Genomic DNA, 15,434 nt, shown 5'->3' with positions numbered 1-15,434 from the left:
GTAACCCTTCCCCACCAGGAACTTGTATCCAAGACTGTCCACACCTGTCTCCCAGCAGACTGAAGTAGCAGACACACATGCACACACACTCACACACGGAGGTCTGTGTTTATTCACACACTCCTGTTACATTGAGGATGGAGAAACATTTTTACAAAGGACAACCCTGGGTTAAGAACATCTTCAGGTCCACAGGTGTCATCCAAAGGTACCGAGCAGTCCCCATTTGGGTTCCCAGGGATAGCATGAAGGGGTCCAAGGTAAAATCAGATCTGGGCCCTTAAAAGGTACCTTGGGAGGGAGGAGTCTCCCAATGAGCCTCCTCGGGTCAGGTTTGGACAGACTGGCCATGTGGTTAGTTACCATGTTGGGGGCTTGTCCCATCCCAGTCTCAACACCTGTCCTATCTGCCAGGCGCAGAAGAGCATGGCGGAGGCTGTGGGGGAAGGGCACAAGCCATGAGAGGAGCCAGTAAACAAAGAATCGGATATAAAAATACAAATGTGCTGAGGAAGTCCCTTAGAAAGAGGCTAGGGTCACGCCAGACAGGGGTACAGTTGAGGAAAGGCCCGGAGGGCTAGGCTGAGGTGGGTAGGAAGCTCATGCAAATATGCAGCCAAACCTCCCTGGCCGCGCAGTCCGACGCCGCAGCTGCCCGGGCTGCAGACCAGATTGATCGGAGGAGGGGCGGGGCAGGGGAGCCGTGCGGAGGGGGCGGGCTGGGGGCCGTGGGTCTCTGTGTCGGTTCCGGTGTGCGGGGTGGAGCTGCGGCCCGAGGTTCTAAAGTGCATGAGTGCGTCGGCGGGCTCCGGGCTGGTCCGCACCACCACTACCGCCGCCGCCGTGGTGCTGAAGCGGACAGCTCCGGAGCGCCTGGCAGCGGCGGTAGCAACACCGACCCCGCGGCGGCGTGGCCCTGCAGCCCCCGCCCGCAGGCACCTCGGCCCGGGCGGGGGTGCGCCGGCAGCCGCATCGCCGGCCCGTGCTCCTGGCCGCTGCGGGGCTGGGCCCGGAGCCCGCCGCCAGAGCCGGCGCGTCTACACTCCGGACGGAGGCTTCTCCCCCATCCCCTTCAGCACGTCGTCTATCCGGTCATCCTCGATCACCACTGCGCAGGGAGAAAGCGCATCAGCCGCGTGGTCTCGGGGGGCGGCGGCGGGAGTGGGGCCCGCGTCCTCACGCCCCGCGCAGGATCTACTCTATGTTCCCGCGACACCACTCCAAAACCCGTGCCCTCCTAACCCGAACTCTTCTGCAGACCCTACCTGGTACCAAACAGGAGACCCAAACCTCCTCCCTGTGTAGGAACACCCCTCTTCCAAAGACTCCCAGTGCGAACCCTCCCGTCACCCGAGCCTTCCTCCATCCAAACTGCTCAGAAATCTCTCCCTTCGACAGAGACCCCTCCTCACACTGGGCTCAGATGAAACTGTCACCTGGTGTAACCCTTTCCGCCACCTGAATCCCTGTCCTGACTCTGGCTCCCGGAGTCCCCTCCCCGTGCAAACCAGCAAGACAACCGAACCCTTGGCCTCCCTGCCCTCCAGTAACATCCACCTACTCAGTTTAGCCCAAGCAATCAGCCCACCATCCTGCGTTCCCAATGCCAAGCATCCCCAAACACCCCGAGGCGGCCCCTCCCCCTCGACCAGGAGCCAGGACTCTTTTTTTTTTTCTTTCCAGAAGTGGCGAGCTTCGAATCCGGGACACTGTATTCCCGGGAGAGGGAAAGAATGGGACAAGTCCACAGCAGGGACCCTCCCCACCCCGGGCGGGTGCGCAGCTGGCTGCGCTGGTCTGCGGCAAGAGCAGCTGCCACTTGACAGGGAACGGCAGCCTGAGGACGCCGGGCGAAGGGTTTCTGGGTCAGGCGGCGACTCCGGGCCCGGGCCGCGTACCTCTCTTGGCTCGGCCGATCTGGCCCAGCTTGGGGGGCCGCTTGGCCTGGTTGCCGGCGAAGAAGGAGTTGGTGTCCTGCAGGCGGCAGCTGAAAGAGAGGTCGGAGCCCTCGGGGTCTGCGCCGAAGCGGCCCATCTTGTCCTCGCCGTAGGGTAGGATCTCGGACATGGCGGGCACCGGGCGGGCTAGGGACTGCGGCGGGGCACGGGCAGAGGCTAGCTGCCGGACCGGCCCTAGCTCAGCAGGGGAGCCGGCGGAAGGATGAAGTCATACAGCATCCGGGACTGCGGAGCCGAGCGGGGCCTCCTCCCCCGCGCCTCCGCCTCCCGGGCCGCTGGGCAGGCGGCGGCGGCAGCGGCGGGGACCGGGCGGGGGCGGGCGGGGGCGCGGCGGCGAGAGCGGAATGACGATGAGCGCCCGACTGCGGCAGAGAACGGCAGGCGGGGCGCGGTGGAGCGGGGCGGGCACCGGCCAGCGGAAAGAGGCGGGGCCCAGCGGTCCGAGCGAGCCCGGTGATCCCTGGAGTGGAGCGAGCAGCGGTGGGAGGTTCCCGCGATGTGGCCCGGAATGGCCGCCACGTGGGCCCGGGGGAACCGCAGCGTCCGGTGCAGGCGAGAGCTAGCCGAGAGCGGGTAGCCTAGTGCTTAGGGAAGAAGGGGAGGGTCCGACGCCGCGGCTAGGGGCGAGCGCCGGGGAACCGAGCACCAAAAAGCTGGGGGCCTCGGAAGGCGGCGGCCACACTGGCCGGGAACACCACCCGGACTCTGAGAGGCGCCTGGAAAGGGCGGAATACGCGTGAAGAGAGGGGAAGGTACCAGCCGACCGGAGCGCGGGAAGAGCCCGGGCCTGGGGGTGGTGCCACCGTGGTCGGCGTGTCCCTGTATCCTAGTGCTCGCTCGCAGGTCTCCAGCAGTTGGTCAATTTGTATTCGACTGTCTCTGCATCTGTCAGTCTACGTCTGTGCATCTGATCTGGTCTCCGTGTGTCGGGTTTGAACTTTCCGTATCTGCCCTCATACCTGGCCCCTGTCTGAGTACCATTGGCTCTGTCGTCGTCGTCGTCGTCCCCCCCCCCACCACCGAGACTATGTTGCGGCCTTTCAGTAGGATCTTAACACCGCAACTGCAGCGCGCACCAGAGTAGACTCCCCACAAGCCCTAGGCCCGCTGTTGGCGCCAAAATCCAGACTCAAAGCGCCAGTCGCTCCACGCGGTTCCCTCAGCCCTGGAGGCTCGCTCTAACTGGCAGTGTGGGAGAAATGAATGGCAGCATCGCGGCGGGCTCCCTGGATGCGGATGACGCAGGGATGCCCTGAGTTGCCTGGGCACGAGGCGCGCGCTAGTAAGCGTCGGAAGGGACAGGGTGTCCCCCGCCCTTGTTGCTGGGGCCCGGGGTAGAGTCCTCCCCCCACACCCTGGATCATAACACGCACACTTCCCTTTACCTCTTAACCGCCCCCCTGTCCCCGCCCCTGGGCGGCTAGCAGTCAGCTGCAGCGTCACCCTCTCTCTGGCGCGAGAGGGCTCTGTCGCAATCACTGGCCTTGGGAGGGAGGGTGTGTCTCATTCACTCACAGTGAAGAGCTGGTAAAGATAATAATGACGCTGTTGGTTCTGTCCAAGCAAGACACCTTCAGTCCGCCAAATCATGCAGCTAGTGAGATGGCTGGGTGCTAGTTTTCCTTCCTTCAACACCACTTATTCAGGTGTTAATTGCAAAGGAATCGGCTGTCAGATGGGGCCTGTGAGGTAGGGAGGAGGTGCAGGAGTGGGGAGGGGACAGATTGCCTCGGTGTTACCTTTGGGTCCCAGCCTGACCAGAGGGTCTTTCTAACACTCCTGTACTCAGCAATCCCCTGGACTGGGGGCGGCAGCTGGGCCCTGTGGTGAGAAGGTCCCTGACATCTGGAAGGAAGAAAGGAGTAATTGGGTGGCTTAGAGAACCCAGAACACCCCTCGGATGTTGCACACCAATGAATTTCAACCCATGAGCTGCCATTTTCTGAATGACCTTGAATGGAAGGTCCAAAAATCATGTTATGTTTTTAAATCATTTGTGCTGGTCCTGGTGGCCTTGGCCGTTCATTCCATCGCTCAACCAGGTTGGTTTTGTGAGTCTGCGGCCAGCTGAGTCTGCATAGTGGGTTCTGGGCTAGCCAAGGCTACAAAGTGAGGCCCTGTCCTAAAACAAAACCAAAACCAAAAAAGAAAAAAATCAATTTCTACTTGTATAACTTTAGGAAAATAAAGAAGACCACATAAAACCTTGGCTATATATATACATCGTCTTCCCCAGTGAGAATGAATATATACATATATATGTATGTCGGTGCTCCAGTCTAAACAGAGAAAACAGAGCCTGCTCATTAAGGCCAGTTTTTTGATGACGTGGTCCTGAGCTCAACTGTGTTGTTTCAGAAACTGAGCAGTCCCTCACCTAAGCTGCTGAAGAAGGAGCCCATCGTTCTTGCCAAGGGTGATATTGTATGACAACTGAAGCAAATCTTCTTTCTCTAGAATGAGAGAGATAAGGATAATAATTTAACCTGGAATTCATTCATTCATTTTCTAAAAGACAGGGTCTTGCTGTGTAGCCTGAGCTGGCCTGAAACTTGTTATATAGTTCAGGTAAGCCCCCAGTCTCAACCTCCAGTGTTTCCAAGGGGGTGGGTACATGGGTGACTCAGCCGGTCAGATCCTTTTTATTGTTGTTTTGTTTTGTTTGAGACGGGGTCTCACTATGTAGCCTTGACTGGCCTGGAACTTGTTATATAGACAAGGCTAGCCTTGAACCTCCCAAACCTTAAATAATAATCTCAAGTAATCTATTCTTGTCTCCCTGTGCATGCCGGATCATAGTTAAGCAAAAGACCTAAGTGCGGAACTGTAAAGACATTGTAATATTGAATATAAATAAGTTCCACTTGTTATCAAAGTGTGAGGAAAAGTCCTTATATTCAGATCCTCTGCTCAAAAATTTGATGCTCTTCATCCCTAAGGGATAAAATTTGGAGTATTGTAATAGCACTTTGAGTTTTTTTATTGAGCATATTATTACTATGCTCCTCACCTGGAGCATAGTAGCACACTCCTGTACCCAGCACTCAGAAAGCTGAAGAAGGAAGATCTCAAGCAGCCTGAGTGACTTAGTGAGTTCAAGGCCAGCCTAAACTACATTGTAAACCTGTCTCAAAAACAAAACAAAAAACCCAAGGGCTAGGGGTGAAGCTCAGTGATACAGCAGTTTGCACAATATGCATAAGGCTCTGGGTTGGCTCTGCAGCCTGGAAAAGGACCATCAATAAACAAAACCCCAGTGATGATAGAATCTGTTTACCAAGGATCGCACTGGAGCCCCAGACACATCAGTTGACTTTGGTAGACTGGAGTGGTGATGAATGAATATGAAGTCCAGATTCAAATCAGAACCTTGCCTTGTATTTACTTACTATTTGATTTGGGGCAGGTTGTTAAATTTCCCAGTACTTAAGTTTCTCATCTGTAATACAGGAAAATTATTTAGTGGGATATAATTTATTAGATTGTAAAGATTAAATTAACAAATCAAATGCATAGAAATGGTAGATGTTGTTATACAAACATAAAGAGCTTGAAAGTAACATCAGGCTTGTTTTGGCTCAGTAAGTAGAGGTATGTGCTGTCAAGATTGACAGTCTGATTCCCTAGGATGGAAGGAGAGATGTCCACCAGTTGTCCTCTGACCTCTACATGTGTGCTATGGCATGTGCAAACATACATAAAGCGAATAAGTAAGTGTAAAAAAAAGCAAGTAACATCCATCATTGGGGGCATTCATACTAAACATTTTGTTTACATCCTTCTGAGATTTTTCATCCTGGGGGTGTGGTGACTCACACCTTTAGTGAGTTTGAGGCCAGTCTGGTCTACAGAGCTAGTTGTAGGACAAGCTCCAAAGCTACAGAGAAACCTGTCTTGAAAAACAGAAAAGAACAATATCAACCTGTGCTTGCATGTATTCATTTTGCATTATAAAAATGACTTTAAAAATCCCCTCCTCTTCAAATTTTACATGGCAGTTTCCCTATCAATTATTCCTCTTCTATCATTTGCATGTGTTGCAAAGTGTCCTATGGTATGGCTGTTTGAGTTAGTCAACAAGTCTTCTATATTTATATATTATTTCCTCCCTATTTGGGGGGTATTATAAATAGTTCTGTGATGAACAAATGCAGAAAAAAAAACCCAATATTTTGTAGCTCTCCCAGCACAGAAGTAGAGTTTATTTCTCCATCCCTGAGTCTGACTTTGACCACAGGGCTTGCTTGCCCTGTGGGGACACTAGCAAATGTGATGAAGCAAAGGTCTGTGTGCTGGAGCATGACCCCATTTTGTTGTTGTTGTTGATGAGAGCTCTAATGATGAATAACAGTAGCTCAATTTTTCTTTTTCTTTGTTGTTACTTTGTAGCTACTTAAGATTTGATCATCCCAACAGAAGCCCAGGAAACAATTTAGGCCATCTATGTATTCTAGATTATCCAGCCCCAGGCCTGAAGAACCATCCAACCAAACCACTGAACATGAAAAACAATAGTCCTTTATTTATTTATTTATTTATTTAGGTTTTTCCAGACAAAGTTTCTCTGTGTAGCCCTGGCCGTCCTGGAGCTTGTCCTATTTTCAAAGCCTACCTCTGCCTCCCAAATGCTGGGGTTAAAGGTGTGCACCACCACTGTCCGGTTTAGTTTTTACTTTCACTCATTTTATTTGGTGTGATTTGTTATGGAACAAAAGTTGTTTGATACAGAAATCCTTTGGATAACATTTCCTAACATAATTTTCTAGAAGTAGACCTTCTGGATCAGACTGTGCACACATTTGCACCTTTCATATTACAAAGAATTTCTCAATTTACAAGCTAACTGTAGTCTGTGGAGGTAACCATATTCCCCATCTTTGTCAATGCTGACCACTAATGTTTCTTATCATCAGGACCACGCTGTCTTTGTACATTTACGAGTGCTGCCCATTCTCCCTTCATTCAAATCAATTAAAAGAAAGGAAGACTGAAGGTTGGTAATGGAAAGCCAGGCTTGGTATTTCTACTAAACCGAATACCCTGGACACTGAGACAGGAGGATAGGAAGTTTAAGGACAGCCTAGACGACATCCTAAGACCCTGCTACAAACAAATAAATAAATGATACATAGGAAAGGAAGAACATAGAAAGGAGGAAAAAATAGAATAGGGAAAATGGGTGATAAACACAAAGGGAAGGTAATAGAATTAGAGAATAGAAGTACCTCCAAGTTTCTAATACATGGCACAGGAGCAGTTATGGGCCTAGAAATGGATTTTGATCATGAAGGAGACATGAAACAAAAATATTTGGGTTCAATCTTTTGAGTCTGAGAACACTGTAAAAGTACTAGATTCTCGTGTGTGGGTGGAAATTCATTTAGTTCTCTGAGATTGGAATAGTGGTTTTTGTTTTACAGGCAAGGACAATTTAGTGCTGTCCAGTAACTTGATAAAAAATGTCAGCTAGTAAGAAATGGAGCCTGGATTTGAGTCCAAGTTAACCTGGTTTCAAAACAGATGTTTCATCTTATTCTTAGAGGAGATAAGGTAAAAGAGTAGCAATAGTACTGGAGAAACCTGGCTTCCTTTTGATTTGCATTTCCAATCTGCTTTTCAGAAAGGAGTCAGAAGCCCTAAATTTGGATCCTAGCTCAGCCAGTTAGTAACTGTGTCACAAGGATGAATGAGTCTGCATATGTAACATATCCAGAACAGTTGTCTTAGTTACTTTTCTATTACTGTGAAGAGAAGAGACACTATGACCAATACAACTTACAGGAGAAAGTGCTTAATGAAAGCTTACAGTTTCAGAGGGTAAATCCATGACTCTCATGGTGGGGAGCATGGCAACAGGGAGCAGGTATGGTGCAGGAGCAGTAGCTGAGAGGTTACAGTCCAAGCAGGAGGCAGAGAAAGAAAGAAAGAGAGAGAGAGAGAGAGAGAGAGAGAGAGAGAGAGAGAGAGAGCGCTCTAACTGGGGATGGTGTGTGAATTTGAAACTTCAAAGCCCACCCCAGTGGCACACCTCCTCCAACAAGGCCACACCTCCTACTCCTTCCCTAGCATTTCCACCAATTGGAATGGACCAAGTATTCAAATAAATGAACCTATGGGGAGTATTCTCATTCAAACCAACACATACTTGTATATACTTGATGGTTTTGGTTTCACTTCTCTTTCTTGTCTTTCAGTTACTAGGGATTGAACCTAGGGTCTTAAGTGTGCTAGCAAGAGCTCTATTACTGAACTATATCCCCAGTCATCTTTCTCCTTTTGGTTTTGTGACAAGGGTCTTACCAAGTTGCTCAGGGTGCCCAGGCAGGCATAATAAATTTGTTTATCCTTCTGAATAGCTGGGATTTCGGACCTGTACCGCCAGATTGGACTCTTTTTTTTCCCCTTTCTTCCTTCCTTCACTCCTTCCTTCTCCTTCTCTTCCTTTCCTTTTCTTTCTTAGACGGGGTCTCATATATCCTAGGCTGGCCTCAAACTCACTGTATAGCTGAGGATGACCTTGAGAGTGAGCATGAACAAACCAAAGACTTGTCCTAAGTAGATTGCTGCTTGGGACTGCAGTATGGCAAGATGTGAAAACGTTTTGCTTAGGAAACCCTTAACCAACCCAGCCTGCTCCACCATCAGAGAAATAGAACATGCTTCTCCAGGCTAACTAGTCTTAATCTAGTTATAGGGCTAAAGTAATAATAATAATTAAAATGCCACGGCATGGTGGTGCTCACTTAGAATTCCAGTACTCGAAGGCAGAGAGATCACTGCAAGTTGGAGACCAACTCTAGCTGCATAATGAGACCCTGTCTCAAAATAAACAAATAAAATCAGGCAGGCTACTGGGGGGATTGGGGCAGAAGAATTGAAACTTTAGGGTCATCTTGGACAATTTAGTGAGATTTTTCCCTTAAAATAATACTAGTAGCAGTATGTATCCCTGGCTGGCCTGGAATTTAATATATAGGCTAGACTGGCTTGAATTCACATAGATCCACTTGCCTCTGCCTCTGGAGTGCTGGCATTAAAGGTGTGCACCGCCATACTCAGCCAAAATAGTCTTTGTTTTTGTTTGTTTGTTTGGGGGGTTTGAGACAGGGTTTCTCTGTGTAGCTTTGGAACCTATCCTGGCACTCACTCTGGAGACCAGGCTGGCCTCGAACTCACAGAGATCCTCCTGCCTCTGCCTCCCGAGTGCTGGGATTAAAGGCATGCGCCACCAACACCTGGCTAGTCTTTGTTTTAAACGTCTCATCCCCCAAAACGTTATTTGAACTTTTATTTCATTTAAATCATTTATTTATTTATTTATATTTTATGTGTATGGCTGTTAAGCCTACATGTATGTCTGTGTAACATGTGCTTGAATACCTGTGGAGGCCAGAAGAGGGTATTAGATCCCTCTAATACTACCTCTAATTACTGGAGGGTGTGAACTTTTTTTTTAAAATATTTTATTTATTTATTATGTATACAACATTCTGCTTCCATGTATATCTGCACACCAGAAGAGGCACCAAATTAAATTGTAGATGGTTGTGAGCCACCATGTGGTTGCTGGGAATTGAACTCAGGACCTATTGGAAGAACAGTCGGTGCTCTTAACCTCTGAGCCATCTCTCCAGCCCGGGTGTGAACTTTTATGTGGCTGCTGGGAATTAAACTCAGGTCCTCTAGAAGAGTGGCCAGTGCTCTTAACCAATGAGCCATCAATCCAGTCTCAGAAATACTCCTTTAAAACCCCCAAATAATCTGGAGGTAGATTACCTGTTAGCAGATGCAGGGCCCTTGGTTTAATATCCAGTACCTGGAAAACCAGATTGAATCATATTACACTCTTTATGTGCCAATCACTTTACACACACTGTTTCATTTAATTCTAGAAATGCACTTTGAGGTAGATACTACTCTTACATTTTACAGATGGGGAAACTGAGTCTGAATCCAGAACTGTTCATCCTAATAGCAGGGCTGTGTTTTTGTCTTGTTTGAGAACATGCAGTTTGGGAATGAAAAGGTGCCTGAGAAAGTAGCCCGGCAGTTCTCAGCCAAATCCATTCACCATGCATCTTTTCGGTTCCACTCTGGAACCGCTTGCAGCAAGCAAGATGTCTGAGAACTGAGGTGGGAATCAATAAGAGATTATTTACTGCCACTACTTACGGCACCCTCAGATCAAATTCCTGTGCTGGGGTCAGGGAAAGGAAGAGGAGGTGACTCAGTGCCCCACTTCCCTCCCTGGCACTGTAAAAAAACATGAGACACTCCTTGATGCAACAGACTGTCGCACTCCCCTGCCTGTTTAAGGAATGACAATATGGAAGGCAGATGGCAGATGCATGGATGCCACACTGTTGCGTTTCAGTTAAATATTGCTTGGTGTTATTTTTTTTTCTTGTAAACCTCCCAAATAAAATCGCTTGCCTTCCTGAGTTAGAAGTGTTAGCATGTCTTTTCTTTAAATATCTGTGCATGGCTGTTTTTTTCCCTGCCAATTTGTCACCATCTGTAACCCCCCCTTCATGAGACGATCTGCTGACAGCAATTATCTTGGAAAGTAAAAGTGCCATCTTGAAGCAATGTGTAAGGGTGGCATTAGTGTGAGCTGTGTGTATAGTGCATGCTGCCCTAACACTTGGAATGTGCTTGTGTGTGTCCCCAACGACAGTGGGCTTTTGCATATATACATTGTGAATCTTCAGTATAGTAGCTTCTCAGTTTCTCTGTATGCACTTGTGCTTGGAGTCTGTGTGCTGCTGTAGATGTCCTGTGGACCTCTGTATAGGCCTGAACTGCCTGTGGCATCTATATGTGCCGGCTGTAGAAAGACCCTGCAGACAGACTAGTGGGTAAAAAGGCTCCTCGCAGGGGCACGATTCCTCTGTGGTGTTTAAAAGTGTTGGAGAAGGCCTGCAGTTTAGAGAGTTCGTGTAAAGAATTTTAGCAGGGATTGGGCCTCAACCAAAGGAAAGGAAATTATGGGTGGTTCGCCTGAGGGGCTCTCAGGCTTGATGGAGAGCAGCGGTTGCGGGGAACGCAATATTCACGATATCGGTCTGGGCGCCGATGCTGGCGGGGAGCCGCGCGCGCTCCGCCCCTCCCCCTCGCTCCCACCCCCGGGCGCGCCGCTGGGTGGGGGAGACTTGGGAAAGCCGGGGCCGCGGCGGCCAAGCCAGGGGCTGCAGCAGTGGCTGTGATGGAGGGCCTCGCTGGGGCTCAGCGGGTAGCCTGGGCCGTAGTTCCTGGGCGGGTCAACCTCGCCCAGCCCTAAGGCGCGGCCGGGCCCTGCTCCACACCACCATGAACGTCGCGCTGCACGAGCTGGGTGGCAGAGGCAGTGTGAGTGGTGGCCCTGGGCTCCTGGGGAGAGGACCCGGGTGGAGAGGGCACGAAGTGTGGAGGGGCGGGTGTGAATGAGCTGGCGGCGTCTGGCAGGGACTCCGGCTTGCGGAGATGGGGGCTTCTTGTGCGGGCTAGAGAGGGATGGTGTCAGAGGGGACCCCAGCCGGAGAGCCCGGCACCTGGGAAGGATCCTGTCTGCGGGTAGGAGGAAGCTGGCCCTGCAAGGGACACCCGGGCAGGGCCTTGAGCAATCGGCCTAGCTGCCTGACCTCAGTTGTGGCTCCTGGACTGTTTGCAGATGGTGGACTACAAACGAGCCAAGCTTCGAGATGAAGAAGCACCGGAGATTCCAGTAGAAGGCAGGGCCACCCCGGAATCACTGGAGGTGGGCAAGGGGGTTCCCCCTTTCTCCTCAGGCCTCACTCTTGGCATGACGCCTGCCGTAACCATGTGCCCTGACCTCTTCTGGTGGGTCGTCTACCCCGGTTTCCACTCCATCTCTAGCTTCTGTGCCAGGACTAGGGTAAAGCGATTCAAAGCCATGACGTTGCACAAACAGGCTTCTCTGCCTCTTTGCTCTTGGGCCCCGACGTTAACCCCACTAGCTATTTGCTCCATGACTTTAGAAACAGGCTGTACCTTCATCCTTTTATTTGGTAGGAGGACTACTGTGATCTTGGGTCCCTGCAATGCAGCTCAATTGCTCCCTGTCCTGTGTTCCCCAGGTGGGGTTCCAGAAGAGGACAAGACGACTCTTTGGTTCACACACACAGCTGGAGCTGGTCTTGGCAGGCCTCTCTCTAGTGCTGGCTGCCCTTCTTTTGGGCTGCCTCGTGGCTCTGTGGGTCCAGTACCACAGAGGTAGGTGGGTCCACATCTGTCAGGAGTCTTCATAGCTGTGGGGGCTACAAATAGAAGGGCCTCTAAAACATTTCTCTTGTTGGGGCTAGCTTTCCCAACTTCCTGATGTCGTTGCCTTCTTAAAAGGTTTTCTTCTTCCGTCCTGATTGACAGTCTTCGACCTTCAACCATGTCTCCCACCACAGACCCAGCCCATAGCACTTGCCTCACAGAAGCCTGCATTCGAGTGGCTGGAAAAATCCTGGAATCTCTGGACCGTGGGGTGAGCCCATGCCAGGACTTTTATCAGTTCTCCTGCGGAGGCTGGATTAGAAGAAACCCTCTGCCCAATGGGCGTTCTCGATGGAACACCTTCAACAGCCTCTGGGACCAGAACCAGGCCATACTGAAGCATCTACTTGGTGAGTGACGGCTTCAGGAGAGATGTGCCCATCTTAGGGTTTACATCTAACACATGGCCTAGCACTTAGTGGGTACTCAGGAAATATCCACGAGTGAAGAACTACATGGATTACTCTGTGGCAATCCTGAGGGAGGATATGCAGAGAGCAGGAGCTCTCGGTAACGAGACCTCTAAGAATAGCAGAGGCTTTTTTGAGGAGAGAAAGCCCCAGTCGCTCTTCTAGTCTTCATGGGTGGTGCACACCTTTAATCCCAGTACTGGTGGCAGAGGTAGGTGGATCTCTATGAATTCTAGGCCAGCCTGGTCTACAGAGTGAGTTCCAGGACAGCCAGGGCTACTACATAGTGAGACCTTGTTTCAAAATTCCTGCACTCGGGGAGGCAGAAGCAGGTGAATCTCTGTGAGTTTGAGGCTAGCCTGGTCTATGTAGTAAGTTCCAGGCCAACCAGTGCTATATAGTGAGACTATGAGAGAGAAAGGGGAAAAGGGAGAGGGAGCAAGGAACCTGGCTTGCTAATACATGCCAATAATTCCAGTTACTGAGGCAGGAGAATTGGAAGGTCAAGGCCAGCCTGGGCAAGTTATTAAGACCCTATTTTTGACTTTACCAAAAGTAGAAAGAGGACTGGGATTGTAGCTCAGTGGGAGGGTACTTGTCTAGCAAGTGAAAGGTCCTAAATTCAATCCCCATTACCACAAAATGCACACACACACACACACACACACACACACACACACACACACACACACACGAGCAAAGAGAGGAATGAAGGCCAGGGGCTCCTCTGCAGAAATTAATCTAACTGCTCCCTGGATCCTACCCTGTGTTTTACCATTGCAGAGAATACCACTTTCAATTCCAGCAGTGAAGCTGAGCGGAAAACACGGCGTTTCTATTTGTCCTGCCTACAGTTGGAGCGTATTGAGAAGCTAGGAGCCCAGCCACTTCGAGACCTCATTGACAAGGCAGGGGCACTGGGTGGGCTTCGGGCAAGAGGAGTAGGAGGGACAGAGTGTGGTCCAAGGAAGCTTTGGGAATCCCTGGACCAGAGATTTCACTTATGATCTCTACTCAGATCGGTGGTTGGAACATCACAGGGCCTTGGGATGAGGACAACTTCATGGAAGTGCTAAAGACAGTAGCAGGGACCTATAGAGCCACTCCATTCTTTACCGTCTACGTCAGTGCTGATTCTAAGAGTTCCAACAGCAATGTCATCCAGGTGCCTGGCTGGGAAAGGGTAGGGACTCATGGAACCTTTGCCAAGTGAGCCAAGATGCCCCTCTCCTCAACAGGCAGGCTGAATACCTCCCTCCCCCATGCACAGGAGTCTTGGGTTTAAGTGGGAGAGACTAACCTTTACCTGTTGCTGTTGCAGGTGGACCAGTCTGGGCTTTTCCTGCCCTCTCGAGATTACTACCTAAATAGAACTGCTAATGAGAAAGTAAGGCACACCCTAGAACTCCTATCTTCATCCCTTGCTGAGCTGAGTAATCCCTGTAATATTTACTCTTTGCCTAGGGTCAGAGTGGGGAGGGTGAGCCTGTTGTGCTGCCTAACAAACAGGCTTGTCCTTTATGCCTTCTTCTTTCCTTGATTCTCTTCCTCCTTTCCCTCTTTCCTCCACCCCTTTCTTCCTATTATTTCTATCAGGAAAAAAAATCTTTTCTTTCTTTTTGTGGTGCTGGGAATCAAACCCAGGGCCTCATACATGCCAGGCAAGCATTCTACCATTGAGCTACATCCCCAGCCCTGGGAAGACATTTCATGCGTACCTACTGTGTGCTGTATGCTCTGGGGCAATTCTGAGATGGAAGTTTCAGAGCCACTGTTCTAGAAAGTTCTTGATATCAATAGGCTTATGGATCTAAGTGTCTGAGAACAAGACTCAAAAGGTCTCTAGGACTTAGGTGAGGTGCAGGCTTCCAGGAGTTCTCATGTCAGATCACATTTGAGTTGGGCCCTATAAAAGCAAAGAAGTGGCCGGGCGTTGTTGGCGCACGCCTTTAATCCCAGCACTCGGGAGGCAGAGGCAGGCAGATCTCTGTGAGTTCGAGCCCAGCCTGGTCTCCAGAGTGAGTGCCAGGATAGGCTCCAAAGCTACACAGAGAAACCCTGTCTCGAAAAACAAAACAAAACAAAACAAAAAAAGCAAAGAAGTGGGCCAGCACCAGGGCTCAGCAGGTAAGGCACTTGCTGTCAAGCTTCATGACCTGAATCAAATCCCTAGGACACATGATGAAAGGAAAGAACTGTCTCCTCCAAGATTTCCTTTGACCTCTGCACTCATGCAAACACACACACACACATACACATACACATACACATACACACACACACACACACACACACACACACACACGTAATTTTGAAAGAAGACTACAAAGGATCAACAGAGGCCATCCTATGTAGAGACAGGTTAAACAAGTATGTTTGGACCATGAGGAAGGGCCCAGGGAACAACTGAGGGCATTCTGCGTAGAGAGGATGTGTTGAGCAAAATGTTGATGCCAGAGAGGCTAGATGTGTTTGGAATGTAACAGGAAGCATGGTTTGGCAAGATGTGCTACTAAATGCATGGGAGACTAGAAGACGGTCAGTGACTGGTTATGGAGAAGACTTTTGAATGGTTCAAAGCCTTATTCTGCAGCCCCAAAGAGTCAACTCCAGGTTGCAGAGCAGGGATGGAGGGATGGGGTTAGCAGTGCCTTGGGAAGCCAGATTGTCTGGAGGTAAGAAGATGATGCAGGGGAGGAAGCCTGGAGCCTGGAGAATCTCTGCAGTGCCTGGACTCTGAGTCAAGAAGGGCCCACCCAGGTGAGGGAGTGGCAGAGAGCAAGTGCTAAGTTGAGGTTACAAG

The 15,434-nt window shown here is 50.2% G+C and overlaps 2 protein-coding genes across 5 annotated transcripts in view; one reads left to right on the top strand and one right to left on the bottom strand.

Moving 5' to 3' along the window:
• Nucleotides 1-15,434, top strand: part of LOC100771038 (endothelin-converting enzyme 2) — a 35,153-nt gene that overhangs the window by 7,607 nt on the left and 12,112 nt on the right. For 2 of the 4 annotated variants that reach the window (XM_035444701.1, XM_027413048.2), the window contains exons 1-7: nt 2,391-2,710; nt 11,608-11,694; nt 12,035-12,170; nt 12,356-12,571; nt 13,415-13,539; nt 13,650-13,796; nt 13,953-14,018. In XM_035444701.1, the coding sequence (XP_035300592.1) occupies nt 11,608-11,694; nt 12,035-12,170; nt 12,356-12,571; nt 13,415-13,539; nt 13,650-13,796; nt 13,953-14,018 (777 nt within the window). In that variant the 5' untranslated portion in view covers nt 2,391-2,710. Of the gene's footprint in view, nt 1-2,322; nt 2,711-11,607; nt 11,695-12,034; nt 12,171-12,355; nt 12,572-13,414; nt 13,540-13,649; nt 13,797-13,952; nt 14,019-15,434 lie in introns of those variants that run through there. The other 2 variants (XM_027413050.2, XM_027413052.2) reach the window with 2 other exon arrangements.
• Camk2n2 (calcium/calmodulin dependent protein kinase II inhibitor 2) lies at nt 427-2,259 on the bottom strand. The gene is made up of 3 exons (XM_035444704.1): nt 1,899-2,259; nt 1,035-1,108; nt 427-804 (listed from the first exon to the last, which is right to left on the bottom strand). The coding sequence occupies exons 1-2, from the start codon at nt 2,065-2,067 to the stop codon at nt 1,038-1,040; spliced, it is 240 nt and encodes a 79-aa protein (XP_035300595.1). The 5' UTR covers nt 2,068-2,259; the 3' UTR covers nt 427-804; nt 1,035-1,037.

This window comes from Cricetulus griseus, chromosome 4 (genome assembly GCF_003668045.3).
Source record: "Cricetulus griseus strain 17A/GY chromosome 4, alternate assembly CriGri-PICRH-1.0, whole genome shotgun sequence".
Classification (NCBI taxonomy): Eukaryota; Metazoa; Chordata; class Mammalia; order Rodentia; family Cricetidae; genus Cricetulus; species Cricetulus griseus.
Note: the sequence above shows the minus strand (reverse complement) of the source record. Positions and strands in the feature narration are given on the sequence as shown.

Excerpts from the sequence above, each read along its gene's own strand:
- Camk2n2 (XM_035444704.1), bottom strand. The coding sequence starts at position 2,067 with ATGTCCGAGATCCTACCCTACGGCGAGGACAAGATGGGCCGCTTCGGC. Across the intron at positions 1,109-1,898 it reads GATCGGCCGAGCCAAGAGAG|TGGTGATCGAGGATGACCGG; the intron begins GTACGCGGCCCG and ends CTCCCTGCGCAG.